Source organism: Manihot esculenta, chromosome 14 (assembly GCF_001659605.2).
Source record: "Manihot esculenta cultivar AM560-2 chromosome 14, M.esculenta_v8, whole genome shotgun sequence".
NCBI lineage: Eukaryota > Viridiplantae > Streptophyta > Magnoliopsida > Malpighiales > Euphorbiaceae > Manihot > Manihot esculenta.
This window is the reverse complement of record NC_035174.2, coordinates 12,004,598-12,018,131: the sequence shown is the minus strand read 5'-3', so window position 1 is coordinate 12,018,131 and position 13,534 is coordinate 12,004,598. Positions and strand designations below refer to the sequence as shown.

Genomic DNA, 13,534 nt, shown 5'->3' with positions numbered 1-13,534 from the left:
ATTTAGAAATAAATTTTAAGCCTTATAAAAGGATAAAGGATACGATATGCAGATAGTAGTTGATCATCCTTTAAAACTTTTCCACGACATATTAAACGCTGTTGTTCTGATAACACGCCTGTGACAGAAGCAATCTGTTCTTTCAGAGCAGGAACTGGCATCTGCAGGATATTCAGAACAACAGAAATGTGATGAAAAACTAGCAATATAGGTATTTACGCGCTTACATTTATTAAAAGGGGGAAATACCATAAGATGTCTCACGTTTAAAACAAAGAAATAGATCAGTATCTAATTATTCCTTTTATCTGAGTCACCTATAAGATATGTTCTTCTATATTTTCTGTCAAGATATTCAGAAAGGTCTTAGTTAATTAGGTTAATCATTGCTCTGTTTTAACTTTTAAACTAAAAGCTTGAAGAAAACCACCCTCAAAAAAGTAGCTGCAGAGGCCATACATTTATTATCAGACTTCTCTATTCCTTCTCTAGTTTACTTTCTTTGTGATATTCAAATTATAATTATCCACATCTTCAATAGCTAGGTATAAGAAGTAGCTTCAGTTCATGAACTAGAACAAAGAATTGGCAAAAGCCAAAATATAGTGGAAGCAAAAGCAATCACCTGTTTGTCCACTCTTAAAGTGTGCGTTTGAGAGTCCAAAGTTTTTATTTTTATTTCAATCGTTGTTTCTGAACCTTCGGCCTCACATGCCCGAGGAATTTCATCATCTCCCATTATCTTTAAAACAACAAATACCTGCACAGAAAAAATATAGAACAGGAAATTATTATTATTATCATTATTATTATTATTACCACTTATTTAAGAAGTTCAATAAAGTTTCACTTTCAGGAAGACTACAGAAACTTACAGCTCAACAAAAATGCAGCCACAAATGTTTTCCATCAAAGAAAAAAAAGAAAACTCACATGAAATAACAGCCCTCAGCATACATGGCAGACAAACAAGAAACTGATTGAAACTTAAGGAAACTACAAAGTAAGGCCTCATCTTGATTTGACAATTTATTTGACTACCCCCTGTATACAGATAACTAGTGTGCAAACTGTCAAAAAATGTCCATTAGTGGTGTATACAAACTGTTAAAAACAAAAGACAACATATTAAAATTTGCACTTTTTTATAACACAATAAATGCATCAAGACCAACTAAGGAGGTTGACACAATTTTCTTCATTGCAATCATTATGTATTGCTTAAAAACACAGTACGGAGAAAATTTGTCACAGAATGGAAAGTTTTGGCCACGATAAAGGAATTTTTTTTTTAAAAAAAAAAGCTATTAAAACTGCACCAAATTTTGTACGGTGATGTCCAGCCTGTTTTCAAACATGGACAATTATCCTTAAAAAGCCAAACGTTTGCGCTTTTTAACAATTTTATCCAAATGTTTAAATTTTTACAATTTAGTCCAAAATTGAAAGGTTAGCACAAATATTATCCTAATTTCAAATTACAATTGGGGGAGAATGTATTGCCTTTCGTTTTCTTTTTGTTTAAAGACCAAACCCTAATTCATATTTCCTTTTAAAGTAGATAATTCAAGAACTAAATTTTAGATACTAACTAAACAATAGATTCCCATAATAATATGGTTTTAAATAACAGCCGCTTAATGTAATGGCCGTTATGTAACGAGAAATGGGAGGGTTGACACCTGTTACCCCGTTATTTAAAGGTCTCTCTAATTTGCATGCGTAATGACCGCTACGAAACGGCAACGACCGTTATCGAACGTTATGTAACGGTAATGGCCATTACCAATAACTCAATTCTTTTATTTACATGCAGGTTCCAATAAGTTCCAACAGTTCCAGAACTCTTTTCTTTAAAATTTCTTCTTCTTTTCTCTCAAACAACTCAATTTTTCCTACATTTTTCTCTTGTAAGGTTAGATCCATCTATCCATCGTACACTACTCCATTTTCTTAGTGTCTTTCTTTTAAAAGAAGAGTTTGTTTTTCTTTTTATTTTTATAATTTGCTTTTGCATTTTTTTTTAATATCTATTTTAGTTATTTATAATTGTAGTTTAATATTTGGGACATGTTATAAATTTAATATCTATATTAATACAAATTATGTTTTTGTAATTGATTTGCAATGTATTACTTAATTTCATTTCAGTAGTTTGTTATAATGATATTTAATTTAAGTTATAAAATCTATAGTTGAAGCATTTATGTCTACTATATAGTTGTGTACATTATTCTGACTTATATCTATCAATATTAATTCATTTTATGAATTTTGCAAATTGTTTTGAAAAATTTGAATAGTGTCAAGCCATTATCATTATGTTATGGCCGTTATAGGTCTGTCTCTATTATCCGCGACTGCGATTTAAAACTATGCATAGTAATGATAATTAATTAGGGATTTATGTCTTATAATTAGACTAATTAATTAGAGATGTATATCCCTTTAATTATGCTAACTAATTAGACATATATTCCTATATTGGTTAGCATAATTATAGAGATAATATATATCTTAATTAAGGAAATAAATAATATAATATCCACATAGTTGACTTCCATTATTCAAGTATATTCCAATTCTGAAAAAGATTACATATTTATATATAAATATGCCTATAGTTCATCTAACTAATTAGGAATATACATCTTGATAATTATGTTAACTAATAAGAAGGATTAATATAATATCTATACATGTGTAGCATAAACACACGCACACATATGTATATATGTATACGTATGTCGCCTCACTTTAAAAAGGCGTCGCTTCACCTCTCGCCTAAGACGATAAGAGACCTTGTCGCTTCACCTCTCGCCTAAGACGATAAGAGACCTTGTCGCCTTAGTGTCACCTCTCGCCTTGACAACATTGCTTGATTGTGAGATTCACCTGCCTGCTTGGGAAAAAATCCCACATTGATGGAATACGGATAATCGGAATTGTATATAATAGCTAGTACGAAACTACTAAATAATTTGGATTAACCATTTTGGGCCAAGTGAAAAGTGGATCCAAAAGTTATTTGAGTCAGTTTGGGCCGGGCTGTTTCATTGATGATGTGGCACTATAAGTGGCTTTTTATTATTGAATATGGGCCCATTTGACACATAGGTAAAGGTTAGTTGACTTTAAAAAGCCAAACGCTTACTTTTTTGGTGATTTTATACAAACCTTTTAATTTTTGATAATATAATCCAAAATTGAAATGTTTGCCAAAATTTTATCCAAATTTAAAATCACATTTAGGAAGAGTATAATTTTGCTTGTATAGCATGACATGTGGGTTTTTATTTTTAAATGTTGGATCCATTTAATACCTAAGCAAACCTTGCCAACCCATAAACATTAACTAAAGTTATTTTAATCAATAAAAAAAAATTCAATCTCTCTCATTGCTCACTCTATCTCCATATGGATTTCCTTCCATTTTCACATATTGCAAATTCTCAGCTCAATCAATAAAAATCAATGCAAAGGAAAAACTCCATCCACAAAGAAGCCAACAATTTTGCTCAACAATAAATATCCAACAAATTCCATGATGCATAGATCAAACAGAACCCAATAAGTTGAGAAATCATCTTCATCGCGTAAATTGCTGGGAATGAGTAAATCAATCATTTGTCCTTGCGGATCTGATATTAAGCCTCTCATACCTACTAATTGGTGTACTTGAGATATATTTTCCCTAGCTTCTGAAAAAAAAAAAAAAAAAACATTATATGGAATGGATTAAAGGGTTCTGTCATCCTAAAATTCAGGTTCGTTTCTTGTAACAAATATTCACTTGTAGCATACCATAACTCAATAGATTGGCATAATTTTTCTACTGCATGTACATTTCCATAATGATAGTGTTTTTTTCAAAATCAAACTTTATTGTTCAGCATCTTGGACTTGCCATCCCTTAGAAGGTATTGTTAAAGATTATCAATTCCTAATGAAATGGATGTAGCGGTGGCTTGTTGGAAACCTAGAGTCTTTACTTGATCCAGGATGTGTGATGTATATTGAGAAGTAGAACAGAAAAAACTTATAGTCTTGAGGATGTGGGTGAGTGAGATGGCAACAAGTTACTGAAACAACGACGAGTAACTAAGACAGCGATGGTGAAGAGAATAGTTTAATTCATTAAAATAATTTTTTAAAAAATTTTTAATTGATTAAAATAACTTTAATTTTCTATGTTGCAAAGTTTGCATAGGTGTCAAATGGGTCTCATGTTTAATAATAAAAAAAGCCACATGTCATGCAACATAAGCAAAACCACACTCTCCCCAAATCTGATGTCAAATTTGGATAAAATTTCTACAAACCTTTCAAATTTGTATTAAAGTGCCAAAATTAAAAGGTTGGGACAAAATCGTTAAATGTGTAAACGTTTAGCATTTTAAGGTCAATTGCACATGCAAACCACAAATATATCCAGAACCATTCTCTAGCTCTCACAACCCAAATTCATTCCCAAAGTTTAATTTTAACAAGATTCTCACTAATCTTCAAGTTGGTAGAAGTGTCACTACAAGAACTTTGCAGAACAAGGTAAAATGTAAATTTTTTTAGTGGTGAACACCAAATATCTTATGTAACTCAAGTATTTCTTCTCTAGAGCTAGTTATTTCAGGTGTTGGAACTTGGAAGGGTAAATATGTAGCATATATTGACTAAATTCATATAAAATTTATAAAATTATGAAATTGAGTAAACCTACTTCCTTTTTTTCCATTACAACAGCAATGGCTTAGACAATTGATGTTGTCACCTTGTTCAAATTTTAGTTAATAGAATTCTAATGCACCCATAAGAAGGAAGAATGGAATAGAAATCCCAGGCCACCGACACCCGCTGCATCTAGAAAGGTTACATGAACCCTGAATTCACATCATATGCACAGCATTAAAATTTATTAAATGGTCTTCCATTCTTTACTGACCCAGAAGAATCACTGGATAAACAATTCAAAATCCCTATAACTTTTTAATAGTTTTTTGTTGGCAGAAAATTTCCTATTGCTGCCATTGAATTGAGTAGAAATCCAAATTGTAGAATATTCAGTTCTGCCAATTATGAGTTGGAGAATTTACAATGGAAAAAAATTAACGTGAAATAACTGTATGTCTTGTCTCTTTAACTACTTTTCTCACATTATATTGTTTAAAGATATTAAAGATAAAATTAAATGTATATGATTTGTGGTAAAATTTTATCAGGTAGCAAACTATAACCTTGAAGCAGATAAATTTAAATAATTATCTTATGTTATTTGAATTTTGCAAAATAACCTAGGGCTTGCAAAATCACAATGAAAGAAGAAAAGCGCGAGAATTTCAGCTACGAAGCTACCCATTCATCAGAAACACAGAAAACCCATATCATGAAGTTTCAAAATTCGCAGCTAGAAAACCTAATAGACAAAATCATAGAAAAAGATAATAAAAAGAGAACGAAAAAGAGAAAACATATGGCGCAAAATACCTGAAATTAAGAAAGAAAACTGCTTGATGAGGAGATTGAGGAGATGAAGAAGATGGAGAGAGACGTATGTATGAGTGGAGTAGATGTGAGAGGAGAGAATTACAAATTACTGCGCTCTCTCTCTCTCTGTATTTTTCGCAGCTACGGCCTAAAGAGCTGACACCTGAGGACCCGATTATCGGACGAGGGGGGAAATATCGATATGCTTCTTCTTTAGAGCATGATTTTTTTCCCCTCCTTTTTCATGTTCTATGAATTATTTTGGGGATTTTTTTTAATATTTAAAAGAATGAGTAAATTATAGTTTAATCTTTATAATTTAATAAAATTTTCACTGTAATCCTTATATTTGTAAAATTACCTACTTAATTCTTTAACATTTGAAGAATAAACTTGTAATTTAGTCGTACCATTAGATTTATTGTTAAATTATTGTCAATTTTTAAAAAATAATTAAAATACTATTTAATATATTTTTAATATGAAAAAAATTAAATTCTTAAAATTTAATAAAATTTATAATTTAGTCCTTTAATTTAAAACTCATTTTTTTCATAATGTACTTTAATATTTATAAATTGTTATTTACCTATTATAATATTTATAACTAAATCCTTATAATTTTATAATTTGATTCCTTAATATTATATTTATTTATAAATAAAACTATATTTTTATAAATTAATTTTTAAATATTTTAATTATTTTCAAAAAACCCTTAAAATTTAAAAATAATTTTTAATTTTATTATTTGCAAATAAAATATATATTTTTATAAATTGATTTCTAATTTTTTTTAATAAACTCTTATAATTTACAAAAATAATTTCTAAATATATTTAATTACAAATAAATCTATTTTTGACAAATTGATACTTAAATGCAATTATTATTTAATTCATAAGCCTTATATTTTTAAAATTGATTGCTAATATTATAATGAAAATTTTACTATTTTGTCTCTATATTATAAAAGAAAATTATTAGTTGGATTACGAAAAATATAATAAAATATCTCTAATATTTTAAAAAATTTACTAGCTAATCTTATATATTGAGGGTTATAGACTTTTTTGTAATATTTATTGACTAAAATTAATAGAAAAATTCATGTAAATTTTTTAAAATGTTATATTTTGGAATAATTATATACCTTAATTTTGTAAAAAAAAGACACCAGTGGTAAATACTTATATTTAAGAATTATTTTGTAAAATATTTGGATTATTTACAAATAATTGTAATATCGAAAAATTAATTTGTAAGAGCATAAGCTTATTCATAAATAATTATAATATGAGGGATTAATTTGAAATTTTTTTATTTATCAATAATTTTATATTTAGGGATAAATTTGCAAAAAGGGTTCATTTATGAATAATTATGTTTAGGAATTGTTTTATGAAATGTATGGGCTTATTCATAAATAATTATAATATATAGTTATTAATTGATAAAAATATAAGGACTTATTTATAAATAAACATAATAATTATGGATCAGTTTGTAAATTTATGTGTTTACTCACGAATAATTGTTATATTAGAGATTAATATCTAAAAATATTAAAGTGAATTGTAAAAAAAAATATAAATATTTAAACTATGGGATTAAAACTTTACTAGAGTTAATTATTTTATATTAAAAATATAATAAAGGGTATTTTAATATTTTTTTAAAAATAATGATAGTTTTTAATAATGATTTAATGGTAGGAACTAATTTATAAGTTTATTTAAATGTTTAGAGTTTAATAGATAGATTTAAAAAATAGAGATATTAAAATGGAGATTTTACTAATTATAGGGATTAAATTGTAATTATCCAAAATAGGTGGACATGAAAGGCCTACATTTCTATCAGCTTTGGCGACTTCATTCAAATTTTTAACTTTTGGTTATTATTTTTTTTATTCATGCATATATTGGATTTACAAAGAATTAAAACTATGCGATAAACAACAAAATAAGATAAACAAATCAAATTATGTGAAACAGTAAAATAAGATAAACAAATCAAATTATGTGAAACACCAAATAATAAATCAAGTCATAAACACAACACCAAAATAAGATGATCCAGAGCTTCATTCCACTGTACCATCTAAAAAGCAACATCAATAATGACAATAAGACTACACCATCAACTATCGATGATATACTAAAAAATAAGAGACCACTACAAGTTCAACCAAATAACAAGAACAGAATCAATCAAGACAACACACCGACCCATTTTATCATTTACCATCAATAAACGCAGAGAGCCACCTTCTCAAAAACTAAGAAAGCATAGCACTACCATTACAGTCAACCATCACATAAATGAGTTTGGAGCGAAACCAACATGAAAACAATCATATAAGCAATATGCAAGAGAAAGAAGGCTTGCGACATATGTATAGTAGAAACAACACCGATCACAATGAAGAGGAGATGCGTAGAACCCAACTAATCATTGGCCAACAAGAGTGGAAGCGACTAAACATAATGGTTTCTGAGATGCAATGTTACCGATCAATAATACCCTTCAGAAGCCAATCAAAATACCCTCAAAATGCAGATTTACCTCAAGATGTTCCTTACCATGTAAGCACTATCTCAACGTCCATCTCAGCAAGGGAAACACTAAAAGAAAAAAAGAAAAATGTGTGTTATTTTTTCACTCAACATGCCACATAATATTTGAAAAAAAAAAAAGACTTTGGAACAAAAAAACTAGAATTTTACACTATTTTATAATTTAATTGAAAATTTTAATAATTAGCGTGTAGACATATGGATATTATAAAAAAAAACAAAAACTGATAAGTATAGACACAATTTTTCTAATTTTTTTTTAAATTTAGATAAAATCCTAAAATTTTTGAGAATTTGATTTGTGATATTAAAAATTAAAACTTTTGAATTAAATCACCATATTTTAAAAAAGATTTAATTTTTTATGACCACTGTTTCTATTAAAAAAAACGTTAACTTTATGAAAGAAAAAATATTGTTCATCCATAAAAATAAATTCACTTAATAATACAAAATTTTTATAAAATTAACAATTGAAAAATCCATTCAACATCATACAAATTGTATCACTTTTCAAAAGCTGTAATAGTCTATCTTTAAGTGTAAACCATTATTAAACTAAAAAAAAAAAAAAATCAAGAATCCAAGTTAAGAATGTAAACATTAATTATCTATTTTTTTTAAAAGTAAATCATTATTTGTAAAATTGTTTAAACTTTATTTTACGAAAAATATTATTTTTCATATTTTTTATATTTGAAATACTCAAAAAATTTAATTAACAGAAAATATTTTTTATGAAAAAATAAAAATTAATTAATATAAAAATATTTTTTATAAAAAATTCACTTTAAAAAAATAATTTTTGTAAAAAAATTAAGTCATTTTTTGCGACATTTTTATTAAAACTTTATATAAATTTTTATTTAATTTTATTTTTTAAATTAAAATTAAGTTGTAGAAAATACATTATTTGATTGAAAATATTTTTCAAATACATATTATTTTTTACGGAGACTTAATTGTAATTAATTTTTTTATTAGCAATATTAGTTTATATTAAATGATATTCTCTTAATTTTATAATTTTTATTATTTTTTAATTATTTTAAAACATTTTTTACATTATAATAACTTTTTAAATTTTATTTTAATTTTAAAATAAAATTATTTTTCTAAATAAATATTTAAAATATTTTTTAATATTTAATAAATTTAATATTTTTTAAATGAGTATAATTAAAAAATTATATTTTTTAATATATGTAAAAAAATAAAATAAATAAAAATTATAAAACGAAAGGTATATAATATTCTTTATATTTTAAATATTTATATATATAATATATTAAAGGGGTAATGGTTATGAAATACAATCTTTCCTAGCTTTAATGATTTTAAGATGTGTTTGTTTTAAATTATAAATTGCTCAAATTAATTTATAAGTTTTAAAAATATGTTCTCATATTTGTTTATAATATTTTATGTGCTTATAAATTTAATTTATAATTTAAACAAAATAAGTTAGGGTCATTTCTTTTTATAATTATAGATAGTAATTTTATATTTTATTTTAATTAATACTTCGTTTATTTTACAAAAAATATTTTTAAAAAAATATTTTCTTTTTTTCTAATATTTCACGCAGAAAATTTAGAATACAGAAAATATTTTTCTGATTAAAAAAATAATAAATTATTTTTTAAAAAGAGAAAATAATTTTCTACACCTTAAAATTTTTATTAAGATTTTTATATATAAATTTATTAATAAATTTTATTTTTTAAATTAAAATTAAGTAAAAAAAGTTATTTTATTAAAAAATAAATTTTCATTGAAAATATTTTCTATAAAAAAATAAAAATATTTTTGAAATATAATTTATTTTCTTTTTTTTTTTTAGTTAAAAGCCAAATGCTCTCTAACTTCAATTAATGGTTTTAATTAATATATCTTAAATAATGTAATAGAAGTTAGTTTTACTTTCTCGTTAAATTAATATGTTGAGTTAATACTCTTGCCACGTAAGAGTTCAAATCATCATCCATCTCAAATTTTAACACCCGCTTGGTAGGAGGCAATGTCGAACGCAGGTGCGGAGCTACACAGTTACTCCACATGTCTTTATTTAGTGTTAGGTATAAATGCAATCCTAAAGGATCAAAGCTAAGCCAATATTAAGCGGCACAAATGCCTTAAGAATATAATTACTAACCTAAATAAATTTTAAATTTACTATCTACTTGATAAAAAATAGTTTATATAAATTATCTATTACTTCGAATCAGCAATTTATATAAAACACCCGTAATTTATACATCGAATTAGCAATTTATATAAAACACCCGTAATTTATACATCACCGATATGAAATGTATTTCCAACTCAATTTTATAATTTCTTTATAACTCATTAGTTTTGTATAATTTTCCTAACTTATAAATGTATTGATAACAATTATAATAACAGGTTAAAATTAACTTAAATAACTTTTTGATTCAGTTCATTAAATTTAATAACCATTATCATATTATTAACTATCATGCATTCGTCTAATGCTTGTAACACTTAAATGATAGCACTTTTAATATTCAATTTTTTTTCCTCAAAAGATTAAGATATTTTATTAAAAAGGCTCATAGCCTAAGTGTAAATATATAAAAGCCTGTAGAGTCAAGATTGAAAAAAACCAAATATATCGTCCAGTCCAAACCCTAAACAATTTAAAAACTTAGATTTGAATAGTGGAATATCAAATAGAGGTGAAACAGGAATACCGCTTCTTAAAGCTGCTGTCTCTAGCCGAAAAGAGCACTAAAAACTCCATCAACAAGCTGAAAAGGTCTAAAACACATGTCGAAGTAAGGAAGGCAAAGTATTGAGTCAGGGCCATCCACATATTAAAGAAAATGCTGACGAAGGCAAACGAGATGGACTCTTCGACGACCCAAATCACGCCTTTTGAAATTTTGCTCCACGAGCCACTATTGTTTTAATGGTGATAGACTTGAGATAGAAGGAAGAATAATCAATATGAGACTCTAACCACTTGCATGCAGAGGAAAAACAATATAGCAACCTAGCATCAAATAACAACGGTAAACATTAAAGAAATTCTCTCTTATAATTACAAGTCTACTTGACAAAATCAAATAAGAGAAATAAAAAAAATAAGAAATAAATAATTAAAAAACCATCCACTCTTTGGAAAGTGAAAAGCAAATCGGCAGAAAAAAACTACGCACCATAAAAAAAAAATAAGAGATTGAACTCTCAAGCAACTATAGAAAAAAAAAAGAGTTTCTTTCTTTTTCTAGAGAGATAAAAATTAGAGTTTAACGGTCAAAATTATAACAATTAACAATGCAATTTTATTACTACACTATTTTTGGAAAATAAAAATTCATGATTGTCTATTTAGAATAATAATCATATTTGTTATTAGGGTGAGCATTTAAATAAACTAATCAAATTAAACTAAAAATTTTTCGGCTCTTAAAATATTAATCAAACTAAAATTTGAAGAAAATCAAATCTAACTAAAATCGAAATGTTTGATTTGTGATCGATTATAAACAAAACAAAGTAAAAAATTTTCATATTGTTGATTTATTAAATATGTACTAAAAATATACAATTATGATTTTTATTTTTAAAAATAATAAAAAATATAACTTATTTTAATAAAATAATTATTATAAAATTAACAATAATAATAATAATAATATAAAAATAATTATTATAAATAATATTTTATTCATAAAATTATAATTAAATATATTATTTAATAAAAATTCAGTTATTTCAATTAATTGAGAGATGATCAAATGGATAAAAAAAAAATCATTAACTAATAACTGAACCGCACTACATCTTTTAAGTTCTCTTTCCATTTTTTTGCTCTCTAATATTTTTCCTTATAACTCTCATTAAGTTAAGCATTAGAGTGCCAAAATTGAGTCAAGCCCCATTGGCTTCTTGACCTAGTTCTTCTTCATAAACCCCATGTACATCTCTTCCACTGGTTGGATCGTCCAGCTAGGCTAATCAAAACACCCGACTCTAATACGTGGCAGTATCATGTGGCTTCTTTGGATTAACTAGCTATCATTAGTCTACAATTAATTCCATCACTATAATTTGAAGTATATTTATTAAGAAAAATGTTTTGATATAATTGTCACAGCTAGTGAAATTTAGAGTTTTTTTTTTATAATTAGGGCGCGAAGTGAGATAGTATAATTTTCATTATTATTTGAAATGAAAAAATTTAATATTTTTTAATTTAAAAAATATGAAATTATTGTATAGTTTTATAAAAATTTATTTGAATAATGGAGATATTAACAATGTTTTGAATAATTTTTCATAGTCTCTCATCCATGAAGAAGCGAATCACAACTTAACATGTAATATTAACCATGTCCAGCAATTATATTTCAAACAAAAATTAGCTTAGATTAATTACAAATGACAGAAATCAAGAACAAAATGCAATTAATTGAACATTGGAAAACACAGATAGTCAAACATTGAACTTGTCAAGCCTCAATTCTATGAAAGTCCAAATTTGGACAGTAGAGGAATATTGTCCACCAGAAAATAGTAGCAATTGGTAAGGCTCGTTTCTATGAAGTAAAACCATCTTCGTCGCCAGTATGGGTTTATGTATAGAACTGCTGCTATTGTTAATCAACTTGTTATGTGACAAATTCAATACCTTGATCATGCTGAGAGTTCCAATTTCAGGAGGACTTCTGTTAAATCTCTTGGACAGAAATTGGATGGTAAACTTCCAGAAATGTTGTTCTGTGAAAGATCCAAAATTTGAAGATGATACATACTTCCTATCCAATTAAGAAGCTTACCAGAGAGATGCTTATAACTGACATCCATTATTTTCAACTGGTTACATTTTAATAAGCTACTTGGGATGCTTCCAGTGAAATTGTTGTGGGATAATCTAAAATTTCCAGTGAACTCATATTTCCAAACGAATATGGAGTACTACCACTGAAACCATTTTTTGATATCATTGGATATCTCAATCTTCGCAAATGCGTTCCAATTTCTATCAGAATAAAGCCAGTGAAGCTATTGTAGGAGATATCCAACCATGACAAATTCATATGAGAGTGAAATGGTAACCGGAAAGGCCCTGAGAGAGAGTTGTTAATCAAGAAAAGAATTTCTAGTTTCGTATTGTTGTGTAACAACCAAGATGGAAACCTCTCTCATTTGAATGTGCGACAAATCAACAAATTCTAGGTTATGCTGATAATAGAGGAATTTGGGGAATGCACTACAGTATCCATCACCAGATAGAATAAGTCTCTCTAATTGAAAACTAGGATTCCAATACTGATGATCTGCTTCTGCAAATGCTTTGTTACCCGAACTATACAAGTATTTCAATTTTGAATGGTTAAAGAATGGATTCAATGAGATTGGGACTTAGGAAGAAATTGGCTCAGAGATCTAAGTAGAAGAAATTATAAGAAATATCTAATCCTTGAAGAAAAGTCAAATTTGCT

The 13,534-nt window shown here is 26.4% G+C and overlaps 1 protein-coding gene and 1 long non-coding RNA gene across 6 annotated transcripts in view; both read right to left on the bottom strand.

Moving 5' to 3' along the window:
• Positions 1 to 13,534, bottom strand: part of LOC110600224 (ubiquitin-like domain-containing protein CIP73) — a 58,600-nt gene that overhangs the window by 11,714 nt on the left and 33,352 nt on the right. For 3 of the 5 annotated variants that reach the window (XM_043950424.1, XM_043950420.1, XM_043950423.1), the window contains 2 exons: positions 626 to 760; positions 44 to 161 (listed from right to left, as the gene is read on the bottom strand). In XM_043950424.1, coding sequence (XP_043806359.1) covers positions 44 to 161; positions 626 to 760 — 253 coding nt within the window. Of the gene's footprint in view, positions 1 to 43; positions 162 to 625; positions 761 to 933; positions 1,071 to 5,481; positions 5,730 to 13,534 lie in introns of those variants that run through there. The other 2 variants (XM_043950422.1, XM_043950421.1) reach the window with 2 other exon arrangements.
• On the bottom strand, positions 1,302 to 3,714 carry LOC110600230. Its single transcript, XR_002485664.2, has 2 exons — positions 2,839 to 3,714; positions 1,302 to 2,801 (listed from the first exon to the last, which is right to left on the bottom strand). It is a non-coding gene; the product is annotated as an uncharacterized LOC110600230 (long non-coding RNA).